General features: G+C 38.2%; 1 protein-coding gene across 3 annotated transcripts in view; it reads left to right on the top strand.

The window, feature by feature from the left end:
* Positions 1-14,250, top strand: part of FRRS1 (ferric chelate reductase 1) — a 76,001-nt gene that overhangs the window by 22,885 nt on the left and 38,866 nt on the right. For all 3 annotated transcript variants that reach the window (XM_069598515.1, XM_069598525.1, XM_069598508.1), the window contains 2 exons: positions 12,715-12,910; positions 13,925-14,061. In XM_069598515.1, the coding sequence (XP_069454616.1) occupies positions 12,715-12,910; positions 13,925-14,061 (333 nt within the window). The remainder of the gene's footprint in view (positions 1-12,714; positions 12,911-13,924; positions 14,062-14,250) is intronic.

Here is a 14,250-nt window from a genome sequence, read left to right as displayed (position 1 = left end):
TATTTTCTTCTGTCTCTGAATTAGAGAAAAGGTGGAAAAAAGCTTTGAATGTTTACTTGGATAGTGCAGAGGTGGGAGGCTAAAACTTGGTCTATTGATTTACTGAAAACAATGAGCTTGACTTTTTGAAGGACTTTTTTTTTTTTAAATTAAGGGGAAGAGTTCTACTAAGTCTTTTAATAAGCCAATATATTGATTCTTTTTGCTGAACGTGCCTTCTGTTTCACACCTGTCCACGTAGGTAATGTCAGATTCTCTGGAAATCACATTGTTGCATTGCGTTGAGTGCTATTTTCAAGGTTGTCTGCTTAGTCATTGTGAAAGGAAATCAAGGAGTAGGATGCCTTTGCTTCCTTAAGACAAGTCAATCAGCTGTGGCAGAAAAATGCATTAACATTTTTTATTAGCAAAAAACTACAGCTTATGGAGCCTCCCAGAGGAGACAAGTTATTAAAGGTTGGTGGAATTAGGCAATATTCCAAGGAAGAAAGGATTTTATGGAAGATCTGGTTTGTGGTAGACACTGTGCTAAATGCTTCACAGAGGTTATTTTATTTAATCTTCACCAAGGCTCATGATATTGGTATCATAGTCTAACAAAATAAGAAATTTTGCCCGGTGAGGTTAAATAATTTGCCCAAGGTCAGTCACTAAGGTGGTGCCTGCTGGATTCAAACCTGCTGCTGCTAAGTTCCTTCAGTCGTGTCTGACTCTGTGCGACCCCAGAGACAGCAGCCCACCAGGCTCCCCCATCCCTGGGATTCTCCAGGCAAGAACACTGGAGTGGGTTGCCATTTCCTTCTCCAATGCAGGAAAGTGAAAAGTGAAATCAAAGTCGTTCAGTCGTGCCTGGCTTCGTGACCCCATGGACTGCAGCCTACCAGGCTCCTCCATCCATGGGATTTTCCAGGCAAGAGTACTGGAGTGGGTTACCATTGCCTTCTCCGGATTCAAACCTAGGTCTATGCAATTTCAGAGTCCTTACTACACACTGTCTCATAGGACAGAGTGATTGATAGCATTTTAAATAGACCTTGAAAGAGGCATGGAGGTTTTATGAAAACAAAACAAACAAAAAACAGTAAAAGTAATATAGAATATTTGAAAATCGAAAAAAAAATTCTAAACATCTTACAGTTTATTTAATGTTTCTTATAGTCTTCTGGGGGTAACCGCTATTGAGAATGGTTAAAGGATGATGTTTTCTCTTTTCTTTTGTACGTAACTTAAGTATCCTTTTGTAGTATGTTGTTTTCATTCATCACTATGGCGTGAGCATGCTTCCACCTAAGTGCGTGTAGATTCATGTCTTAGGATTTTGTGAAAAAAGTTTATATTTGCAAAGCATTTAAAAGAATTCCTACCTCCTAGAAAGCAGTCAGTAATTATTAGCTGTTATTCCTGTCATTATTTACTCTATTTCATTCTTTTAAATGGATACACAATATTTTATTTTATATTTTATTAAAGTACAGTTGGTTTAAAATGATGTGTTAGTTTAAGTGTACAGGAAAGTGTTTCAGTTATATTTATACACACATATATGTTTATATGTATCTATTCTTTTCCCTTATAGGTTATTACAAAATATTGAGTATAGTTCTCTATGCTATATAGATATCCTTGTTGATTACTTAACTTATACATAATGGTGGGTACACATTATTTTAGAATTTGGGGATAGCATAGAATAAGGGGCATCCCAGGTGACTCAGTGGTAAAGAATTCACCTGCCAGTGCAGGAGACACAGAAGACACAGTTTCAGTCCCTGGGTTGGGAAGATTCCCTGGAGAGGGAAATGGCAACCCACTCTAGTATTCTTGCCTGGGAAATCCTGTGGACAGAGGATGGGCCACAGTCCATGGGGTGGCAGATAGTTGGACGTGACTGAGAGACCGAGCGTGAGCATGCAAGGCATAGAATATTTTTGTAAACACCTAGACTGTCTTAAATTTTTGTTATTACAAATAATCCTTGCATAACTGTGTGGACTTTTCTTTTTATTTTTTAAAAATTGAAGTATAATTGGCCTACAATATTATATTAGTTTCAGGTATCAGTTCAGTTGCTCAGTCGTGTCTGACTCTTTGTGACCCCATGAATCGCAGCACGCCAGGCCTCCCTGTCCATCACCGTCTCCCGGAGTTCACTCAGACTCACGTCCATCAAGTCAGTGATGCCATCCAGCCATCTCAACTTCTGTCGTCCCCTTCTCCTCCTGCCCCCATACAACAGAATAATTCGAATTTATATAAAATATACTCCATACAAAGTTTTAGAAAAAATGTCAACTATATTTTCTGTGTTGTTTGTTGTGTGGGTTTTTTTTTTTTGTAGGATAAATTCCCGTGAAATTCCTCAGTCAAAGGTTAAACATATTTTAGTTCAGTAGGAGATTGTTACATTTCCTCCAAAAATATTGCAGTGATTTACACTCTTCACTGTATAAGGGCACTTACTTCTCCACATCCTTGCTTATATTGGATATTACCAGTCTTTTGCATTTTACATGAAATGATAGGCAACTTACCTTTTTTTTTAAAAACAATGTTCAGATATTTTTGTATCTATTTTTTTTCCATTGAACATATTTCTGTTTTTACATGGGTAGGAATTTGATGTGTAGCATAATGGAGGTCCCAGTTGGAAGATAGAACATGCGTAGAAAAAAAAGTGAAGTACTTGTTCTAGAAACAAGTACAAATGGTACATTGTTGCTGGAGCATGAATTGGGTTGAACACACATTAAACGCATGATGCTTTTGTCCTTAATTGAATAAGTCCTGAGAAGCTGTAGAAGGTTTTTGGAAAGAGGAGTGATGTAATGAGAACTGTGCCTTAGGGAAATGATCTTGTGGTGTTTTGTAGGACAGATTAGAATGGAGATGCAAAAACGAGGAGGCAATGGAAAGGATTTCACTAATTTGGGTGACAGGTAATGAAAGCTTTATGCTTGAAGGTCTTGTTGGAATGGAAAGCAGCAGACAGATATAATCAAATGAAAGGCAGAAGAGAGAAGCTGAAGGGATAAGTAGGCGAGTGGAAGAGTAGAGGTGGAATCTGCTGAGCTTGTTTGGAAATTGGGGTCCCAAAGAGTGTTTGGAGTCAAATCTTGAGAATTTGGGGTTTCAAATCTGTTGACTAGAAATGTTGATAGGTCACCATCAAAATAGGAAAGTCAGATACAAGAGCTAGTTTGGAGGAAAAAATAATGAATTTTATTTCAGAAAAAAATGAGCTTATTGTCATCCAGACAGAAATCTATAGATACTTGGAAATCTGAGTCGAAGCATTATGGAGATGTGGGATGGGGGCAATTGAAAGATGTGGGAAATATTATTCAGGGGTGATAACTGAGGCTATGGAAGGGATAGTCTGTAGAGAAATGCAGGGGTCAAGGGAAAAAGTCTTGGGGATGGATATCTTCCCAAGTGGCTTAGGGGTAAAGGATCCGGATGTGGGTTCAACCCCTGGGTCAGGAAGATCCCCTGGAGAAGGAAATGGCAACCCACTCCAGTATTTTTCCCTGAAAAATCCTAGGGACAGAGGAGCCTGGTGGGCTACAGTCCATGGGGTTGCAAAGAGTTGGACACGACTGAGCAATCACACACTGTGTGTCCAATGACAATGACATCTTCATGTAAGAGAAAAGCTTTTTGATGATGCTGTGATTAGGGGAATCAGAATTAGATTGGAGAGCTTCAGGTTCTTTTTCTTCAATGGTTTCCCTTTACCTTTTCTTTTAAACTCTAAATTCTTTTCAACCATTTTAGGTTATCACACCTGACAGATCTCAAATTGACTGTCAATGTGCCATTTTTAAAAATGCTCTTTGTTTTTTAGAACCTTTACCAAAAATGTCATGACTCCAATTGTTAATTTTAAAAAATCATTTTTCTCTGTACTTCCTGCTGTGAAAATGGAGTCTGAAACATTTTTATCTGGGGAAGTGGAAATACTTGACCTGGTTTTCAGTTTCTCTAAAATTTGAGATTCAGCTATCAAAGTCAGTTTAACTCTTGATATGGAAGCTTTCTATGAAGGTGAAGTTAAATTACTGGCAAGAAGGGGAACACATTTTCTGAAATATTTCAAAAGGATTGAACAAATTAAATACAGATGAAAGAAACACATGGAAATCTCAATTGTTTAACCACAATGGTGTTCATCAGAAGAACTTAGCACATAATGGTGATATGGAAAGTGGCTAGTGATAATAAATGATGGCAATTACCATTTATTGATGGTGTTTTTAAGCATTAAACTAGTTGTTTTTATATCCATTGTTTCAGGGCTTCCGTTTTATGAAAGAAATCTCTACATTGCTTCTCAGACTCATATAGTAGACCCAACATTCTGAATAAAGTAGGCTAATTTCGATTTCTCATTTGTCATAATATGCCCCCACTCACATTGTTTGTTGTGAAATTTGGATTCTCGCTGCACCTTCCATATCCTCTCTCTCCAAGGAGGGAGCAAAGTTTTGAAGTGAAGAGAATGCAAATATTGGAGTTAGATTTGAGTTCTAATCCTAAAAGTGTACAGGATTTTGTGTACATTTCCTGGTCTCAGTTTCTGCATCTCTAAAATGATGCTTGTTGTAAGGATTATGTTAGATGTAGTCTCTACTGGTTTATCACCAAATGTATGTTTCTTTTTCTTCTTTTTCATACTATGTCCCCTTTCTTCCCCCCTCTATAGTAAAACTAATCCTTTCCTTTCTTATTGCTATCAAAATTTCATTGCTTTCTGTGTATCTCTTGTGCTTAGTCTTATCTGATTTTGTCAGTCTCCTTATCCTTCTCTGGTTCTACCTACCTTTCTTAAACTCTTCATGCCTAGCTCTGCCACTGTAAGGTGAACACCTATGGGTTCTTTAACCCCAGTCCCTCTAGCTTTTGGTCATAGACTTAACAGTTTTGCCCTAGCTCCTAGATGAAATCCTGAAATTACAGGTAAAGGTAAGGTAAAGTCGCTCAGTCGTGTCTGACTCTTTGCGACCCCATGGGCTGTAGCCTACCAGGCTCCTCTGTCCATGGGATTTTCCAGGCAATAGTACTGGAGTGGATTGCCATTTCCTTCTCCAGGGGATCTTCCTGACCCAGGGATCGAACCTGGGTCTCCCACATTGTAGACAGATGCTTAACCGTCTGAGCCACCAGGGTACTGTGCCCCAAAATTAATTTATCATTCACTTTGGAATTTCAATTTCATTTTTTACTGGAAGCATTATTAAAAAACGGTGGTTCTGTTTCTAGGCCAAAACATAAACAAAAGCATGTTTAACTTATAAGCAAAATGAAAAATTTTATACTTATGACAAAGTAAAAGAAAATGATGCCATTGTAATTTTAATTAGTAAAATAAAAGCAATTTTGAATAAAAAGTAGTTATTAATTTTAAACAGTATGGAATGTGCTTGATGGAAATTCTGAAAGAAGCATTCAAGTGCTTTAGGGATTGCAATGTTTTTATATTATGGTTACGATGAAATAAATATTCATATTTTATGCCAGACAATTGAAAGTGAAAATGTTAGTCACTCAGTCATGTCTAACTCTTTGTGACCCTATGGACAGTAGCCTGCCAGGCTCCTCTGTCCATGGAATTCTCCAGGCAAGAATACTGGAGTGAGTTGCCAGACAAGGAACATTTAAACATAAGCTTTTTCTCTGCCCCTTTTGGCCACCTATCTCGCCTCTAGTGTGCACTGTGCGTTTGTGTTATGGGGTAACCAGACAAATACCTCCTCAACATAAAGATCGATTTTTCTTCTGGCACCAGTCATGCTACTCTTTTAAAGATAACATTCCTTTTTCAGTCCAGTCAGGAGTTGATTACCCAAGGTTGATTACCTTGTACATGCAGACATCTTTAGTGAACTCAGATGGTGAAGAATTCACCTGCAAGGAAGGAGACCCAGGTTTGACCCCTGGGTTGGGAAGATCCCCTGGAGAAGGGAATGGCTACCCATGCCAGTATTCTTGCCTGGAGAATTCCATGGACAGAGGAGCCTGGTGGGCTATGGTCCATGGGGTTGCAAAGATGCAACTGAGTGACTAACACTTTCACTTTTGCATATGAAGCCAGTATATTATTTCTCCTAAAGATAGCAATTGGTATAAAACAAATTGGTCAGATGACCTGGGGAAATACTGGGTTGCACCCGATGAAAGTCTTTGGCTTAAATACTTACTGATGTCCTTCTTAATGTTACTAGCTATATTATTTGTATTCTGCCTATTTTACACGATTATTATTTTTTGCACTACCAAATGTGTCACTGACCTCAGGTAAATTCAGTGACGATTAGGAAACCTGAAATGATTGACCAAGTATGTAGTACTATAAGCTCAACGATTATAACTCTAGTAGTGGGAAGAAGCAACGGAAAGGAACCATTTCTTGGACTTGTAAGACAGGTGATCTGGAGACTTTTGGCTGCTGTTAACTGGGCTTAGTTCAGTAATAGCACATTGAGAGTCTATCAGTGAAATCTTTGCTGATCTGGGAATGAGCCTTCCTACTACTGGGGGGCAAATTTGTCACAAAATGCTTACTAAACCTTGGTTGCAGTTAAGACAGAAATGGAAGGGATTGTAAAGAATGTTGCCCAACTTCAGAATCAAGTCATCAGCTGCTTCAGTCGCTGACCTATGGTATACCCTGAAAGAAGTTCACAGTGAAGATCAGCACGAGGCACTCTGTGCTCTGGCAAAACTGGCATGACAGGCCTGCAGACAGACGTTTTTAGGGGAGAATTTTACGAACCCAGTTTCTTGCATTTTCCCATACTTAGAGGAGCACTGAAACCATTCACTAAGATATCTCCTCCTTGAGAAAAACAGTAAATTTTATCAAGATGTGTACTTGATTGCACATACCCTCCTCTCTAAAAATCATGTAATACTGATCTCTCCCTTCATCTCTTTGGAACAGTTCTCAGATATCTAAGGAAAGCTAATTTATTAGCCATATTTATAGTTTTTGTTCAGGTTTACAAATGATATAATACAGAATCAGACTTTTTTTCCATTGGATAAGTCCATCTCTATCTCCAAAATCCTCCTTGTGGCTTGGCTTCTTTGTCTCTTCTATAGTTCTGAGAACTCTCCTTTTTTTTTTTTTTAAACTGAAATCCCTGCTCCTCCTAAATTAGAACTTTCAAGACTGAACTTTAATGGTCTGGCCTATATGTGCTGGGAAATAATGTTTTCAAATTGCAGGTTAGAGTCATTGGTAGATTATGAAATAACAATTCAGTTGGATGTAACCAGGGCTTCCCTGGTGGCTCAGTGGTAAAGAACGTGCCTGCCAATGAGGAGATGTGGATTCAGTCCCTGGGTCAGGAAGATCCTCTGGAGAAAGAAATGGCAATCCACTCCAGTATTCTTGCCTGGGAAATCTCATGGGCAGAGGAGCACGGAGGGCTATAGTCCATGGGGTTGCAAAAGAGTTGGACATGACTTAGTGACTAAACAAGAACAACAGCAAGAAGGATGTAACAGGATAAAAAAAAGGAAGGAATAGAAAATATATGAGTTTATCATGTGTGGTAAAGTAAATGATGGCTCTTGAAATGTTTGTAAGGTCATAAAGATATTTCTTAACTTTGGGTGTGGTAAAAAAATTAAAAATACCCACAAGATATGGCAAAAAATATCTTTCCCCAGATTTTTATATTTTTTATAGTAAACTCTTCTGGTTAAGTTTTTACTTTTTTGTGACTTTTCATAATTGAGAAAACCTTTTTACTTCATATCTAGGCTTTAATTAAGACTCTCAGTGCCTGCACTCATTTCCTGTTTGATGTGGAGTAGGTGTTACTGGCGACTTCCCACAGTTTTTTGTGTCTGTGTTAACTTTTGAACTCCTTTGATGCTTTCATTGAAAATAAGTGACTGGTAATAAAAGCTAGAGCTTTAATGAAATATAACTAGGCTTGATTAGTTATTTGCTAGCTTACTCATCTCACATGGTTTTCAAAGACGTGCTTTCCTCCCTATTTCTTTTTTCTCACATGTTCTTGGAGTAACACAATTAAAAGATGTTTAATGACTGCTTTATTTAAAAGTATCCTTAATTAACACATAATACTTTTTTTACATGTATTTTCAAATGAATTCTTCTCATTTTATCTGAATTTTACTTTGTTGTAATAAATATGTTGTCTTGATTAATCTCTGTAGTTCACAGTCACAATAATAATAATTACATATTCATCCAGGTACAAGAGCTTAGTATTTAAATAATAAAGTTTATTTTCATGTGAGATGTACGTAGAGTGTGGTAAGTGTTAGTTGCTCAGTCATGTCCAACTCTTTGAAGTCCCATGAACTGTAGCCTGCTGGGCTCCTTTGTTCATGGAATTCTTCAGGCAGAGATGCTAGAGTGGGTAGCCAGTCCCTTCTCCAGGGGATCTTCCCACCCCAGGGATCAAACCCAGGTTTCCTGCACACTAAACAGATTCTTTACTGCTGAGCCAACTGAGAAGCCCAGAGCATGTAAAGGCAGTCATTATACCTTTTTACTAAGTACCTGTCTTCCGGGCAAGGAAGAAAACTGTATAAATCTCATCAGGTTTGGTAATTTTTCAGTTAGAGAATCAGGATAATCTCTCTTTTAACCTTTTAAACGAAGAGGTCTGTCATCTTGGGATGACAAGATCCAAGCTCTGGTATCTTTTCTTTTGTTCTCTATATCATACTTATGGTAGAATGGGAATATTAAAAACCTGTAAGAATCGTACAAAATTGGTGGGAGTTTTTCCAGTGCTTGAAGGGTGGTCTTGTAATATTATCCACCTTCCACAGTTTTAGCTTAAATGTTTCCACGTATAACTCTTTATTCTTTTTCATAACTGTGCAGTCTTGTTAGCATAGATTGGTTAATGAATTAACATTATTTTTAAAAGTTGTTCCTTAAATCATTAATTGGAAAATTGTCATTGCCCATTGGAATGAAAATAGACTTTACCTTGAATGGTCAGTATCTGGCCAAGGACAAAGAAATTGTTGTTTTCTGTTCCTCTGTCTGACCTTGTTATATTTTCCAAATGAATGACAGTAGTGAATGGTGTCTTAGTCACTTCCCTTTCTCATCTTATATAGCGTGCTCTGATAATGCCTAGTATGCTTTTCCACTTTGCTTTCCTAAAATTGTAATGTTAGGATTGGACCTGGATTTATCCCAGTTCACTTGTTGTGTTTTGCAAATGAAGAAACTGGAACAGAGATTAAATGAACTGATTGATGTTATTCAGCTACTAAACGCATGTGTGCTGTTGCTCAGTCATGTCTGACCCTTTGCGACCCCAGGGACTGTAGCCTGCCAGACTCCTCTGTCCATGGAATTTTCCAGGAAAGGATACTGGAGTGGGTTGCCATTTCCTCTTCAAGGAGATCTTCTCCACCAAGGGATCAAACCTGAGTCTCTCAGGTCTCCTGCACTGACAGGTGGATTCATAGCAGAGACTAAAAGTCTTGTTTCCACTTTCACCTGACACAAAATCAATGACAAATAAATATTAGTTAGATCAAACTATTCACTATAGCAAATATATTCACAATATTCACAAACTTTTCACTATACTATTCTTTAGGTGAGGCACATTTCTGCATTTAATTTTCATAATAACTTGGCCAAGATCGCATGGTTAAAATAATGACCTTGATCCTCTCCAGTAAATCTTGTATGGCCTTAAAAGGTGGTCTGCCCTAAAAAAGGATCTGGAAGCCATGTTTGAATATAAAATTTTTCTATTGCTCCAGCAGTTATTTTCTTAAATATTGCTTCCTATAGTAATTAACTATTTTCAGAGTTACTGCAGAGGATGACTGTAGCCATGAAATTAACAGACTCTTGCTCCTTGGAAGGAAAGCTATGACCAACCTAGAGAATATATTAAAAACCAGAGACATTACTTTGCCAACAAAGGTCTGTCTAGTCAAAGCTATGGTTTTTCCAGTAGTCATGTATGGATGTGAGAGTTGGATCATAAAGAAAGCTGAGCACCAAAGAATTGATGCTTTGGAACTGTGGTGTTGGAGAAGACTCTTGAGCATCCCTTGAACTGCAAGGAGATCAAACCAGTCAATTCTAAAGGAAATCAATCCTGAATATTCATTGGAAGGCCTGACGCTAAAGCTGAAACTCCAATACTTTGGCTACCTGATATGAAAAACTGACTCATTAGAAATGACCCTGATGCTGGGAAAGATTGAAGACAGAGGAGAAGGGGATGACGGAAGATGAGATGGCTGGATGGCATTACTGACTTGATGGACATGAGTTTGAACAAGCTCCGGGAGTTGGTGATGGACAGAAAAGCCTGGTGTGCTGCAGTCCATGTGGTCACAGAGTCGAACATGACTGAGTGACTGAACTGAACTGATTTTCAGAGTTATGCTTTTCCTCTGAGTCTACAGAGAAATCTTTGCTGTTGTTGTTTAGGTGTTAAGTCGTGTCTGACTCTTTGCAACCCCATGGACTGCAGCATGTCAGGCTTCTCTGTCCTTCATTATCTCCCGGAGTTTTCTCAAATTCATATCCATTGAGTCAGTGATGCTACCTAACCATCTCATACTTTGCTGTCCCCTTCCCCTTTTGGCTTCAATCTTTCCCAGCATCAGGGTCTTTTCCAGTGAGTCAGCTTGTCACATCAGGTGGCCAAAGTATTGGAGCTTCAGCATCAGTCCTTCCAGTGAATATTCAGGGATGATTTTCTTTAAGATTGACTGGTTTGCTCTCCTTGCGGTCCAAGGAGCTCTCAAGTGTCTTCTCCAGTGCCATAATTCGAAAGCATAAATTCTTCAGCACTCAGCCTTCTTTATGGTCCAGCTCTCACATCTGTGCATGCCTATGGGAAAAACCATGGCTTTGACTATTTGGACCTTTGTGGGCAAAGAGGTGTCTCTGCTTTTTAATATGCGGTCTAGGTATATACTTCTCTTATGATACAGAATTTTTCAGAAGCTTTTGATTGGTTCATTTGTCTTTTTAGCTTATCTTCAAATGAGAATAATTCTACCTAGCTTCAATGTGTGATAAAAGATAGGGGTATAGAATTGGTTGCCAAGCTACCTAGTTGGTTGCCACTGGTGTACCATGTAGGGCCAGTTAAAGAGTGTAGCTCCAACACAATTTCTTGTGTCTAGAAGGAATTTCTGTAGTTTAGCTCTGGTCCAGTGTGTGGTTGTAATTTACGTGATTATAAAAGGAGAATTTGTTCTAGTGATTGTAAGGGAGTTTTTATTTTATGACCAAAGTTACTGTATAGAAAGCTCCCATTTCTATGGAGAATGCACTGCATCTTGAGTGCTTTTCATCTGTAGCCTGTCTACTCTGTGCACTTGGCTGCCCTATAACATTTCCTACCCATTTACCTTTGTTGTGTTGTGCTGTGCTTAGTCGCTCAGTCATGTCTGACTCACTGGGATCCCATGGACTGCAGTCTGCCAGGCTCCTTTGTCCATGGGGATTCTGCAGGTAAAAATACTAGAGTGGGTTGCCATGCCCTCCTCTAGGGGATTTTCCCAATCCAGGGATCGAACCTAGGTCTCCCACATTACAGGTGGTTTCTTTACTGACTGAGACATCCAGGGAAGCCTAAGAATACTGGAGTGGGTAGCCTATCCCTTCTCTAGGGGATCTTCCTGACCCAGGAATCGAACAGGGTCTCCTGCACTACAGGTGGATTCTTTACCAGCTGGGCTACCAGAGAAGCCCCCCTGTCTACCTCTAGTCTTATTAAATACTGGGATTTGCAGGTCCTGAATGTATGCACAAAGTGAGTGGTTGATGTGGACTAGACAAGGACGGGACTGGTTTTCTGTTAAGCAGGTGGTAAGAGGCAGATAAATTGGATGAGAGAAGAAAATTTCGTTGGCTAACAATTCAGAAGTATCTGGACTATTGTTTAGTTGCTAAGCTGTTTACTGCTCTTTTGTGACCCCATGGACTGTAGCCTGCCAGGCATCTCTATCTATGGAATTTACCAAGCAAGAATACTGGAGTGGGTTGCCATTTCCTTCTCCAGGAGATCTTCCCAATCCAGGGACTGAACCTGAGTCTCCTGCATTGGCAGGTGGATTCTTTCCCACTGACTCACCAGGGAAGCCCATTTGAGGGATAGGTAATAGAAATACTGTCTCTTGCAATTGGTTGTTATCCTCAGTTTTCAGTGCTACAAATAAAATTCCCATTATGAGTAGCTTAATGGGAAGTTAGGAGAATTCATATCAAAGATTTATTCAGATTATGATATTTAAATTAAGAAGAAACAGTTCTTTATTGTTTAAATTTTCTAGTATGAAATGGAGCAAAACCTTTTGCTTTTATAGGATTATTTTATTATTTCCCGATCATGCTAATGAAAGCTAACATTTATTATCTTCCTTTTCAGACTTTTGGTTGTATCTATTATAGATTTTATTAAAATAGTTTTGAAACGAGAGTTTTCATTTCCGTATATTTCAGGTAAGAAAGGAGGCTTAAGTGATTGACCTTAAGTTTCACAGTTAGTAATTAGAAAAGCTGAGATTCAAATCCAGGTCAAGCTTCATACATCCCATTCTTTATATTACATACTTTTGAGAATGTGGTTAAATGATTATTGAAAGCAAATAGTTGTCTAGAACTTACTGTCCTGTGATATGAAAGCTCTTGTATTTAGTTACCTTTGAAAATAATGTACTTTTAATCTTCTTTTTAAGATGACAGCTCCTGGATTTACCGTCAGTGCCTTCATCCTTCTGTTGCATGTTAGTTTTGTGGTTAATTATCCCAGTGGAAAAGTAACAAAGTCATGCCGTGGAATGATTCCTGAGCATGGTCATACCCCACAGTATCATCCTGTTCACCACATTTCAGTGAGTCAGGTGACATTCAGGCCAGGAGATCAAATCAAAGGTATTGTGCTGGTATTAACAGTTTGCATTTTTCATTTTGCCTTTTTTTTTTTTTTACTGTACATTGAATCTTTATTACTGTTGGATTGATATAGTTTCATTTAATCTGTTCATCTGCTTTCATTAGATACCATGATCTTACACTTCTCATTTTTGTGTTTAACTACTACTGATGACTATATTACATAAGCAATATATTTACTATCCATTCAGACTAGGCTTTTTTTTTTTTTTTTTTGGACCACACTACGAAGCTTGCAGGGTCTTAGTTCACCAACCAGGAACTGAACCCAGAGCTGCAGTGAAAGTGCTGAATGCTAACCGCTGCACCTCCAGGGAATTCCGCAGAACAGATTTTAAAATATTTTTGTCATTATTTAATATATCTTCATTAACAGTACTATTTACTCAGTAGAAGAGGAAAATAAAGCTTATTTTATCTGGCTTAAGGTATTAAACCCTTATCCTACTTAATATTGTATAATTTCATATGTTTCCTTAATTCTTCTGGCACAAAGTAGGCTGAGACTTAAGGATGTATCTATAATAGCATTTTACAAACTCTATTTTCTGTAACGTTAGAAATGCAAAATATTAATAGATATTTTCTAACAAAAAGAGTTTATGGAAAAAATAAATTTAGAACACTCTATGCATTACATGGATTCTATTTCTTAGAGCTTTATAGGATACAGTAGGTTGTTAAAACCCTGAGGGATCTGCAATCAAGACACAAGTGTACTTTTAATCAGCATTTTTCAAGCTACTTTGGCGCCGTGAACCACACTCTGACCATAACCAACCTTGTCTTCCCTGTGGAATAACTATTATACCTCATGGAATAATGTCCTATGCAACATGGTTTAGAATTTCTTTGACTATGAGATGACTTCTACTGTTTTCTCTCCTAAAGTAGTTTTGTATGTGTACACCTGATTTTGTGACATGTTTCCTCTAACAGTCCTTTTGGGGGATGTTGCTAAACTCTTAACTTACCTTTTAATTTGTTTCTCAGTTACTTTGTCAGGGCCACCATTTAAAGGCTTTCTCTTAGAAGCACGTGACGCTGAGAATTCGAGTGGCCCTCCTGTTGGCTCCTTCACATTGATTGACAGTCACGTGTCACAGCTTCTGACTTGTGAAGATGTACAGGTTTGTGTTTCATTTGAAACTGATTTCTATCAGTTTCCATGGGTCTTTTCACTGGAGTGGTGTTTGCAAGATAAACGATGACATTACCTATGTATTGCAAACATCTGAATAGAGTCACAGTGAGCAAAGTTTCCACCTAATTTTTCTACTGGCAATATATTTTTATACATCAACATCCTAGAAAAGGTA

This window comes from Ovis canadensis, chromosome 1 (genome assembly GCF_042477335.2).
Source record: "Ovis canadensis isolate MfBH-ARS-UI-01 breed Bighorn chromosome 1, ARS-UI_OviCan_v2, whole genome shotgun sequence".
NCBI lineage: Eukaryota > Metazoa > Chordata > Mammalia > Artiodactyla > Bovidae > Ovis > Ovis canadensis.
Note: the sequence above shows the minus strand (reverse complement) of the source record. Positions and strands in the feature narration are given on the sequence as shown.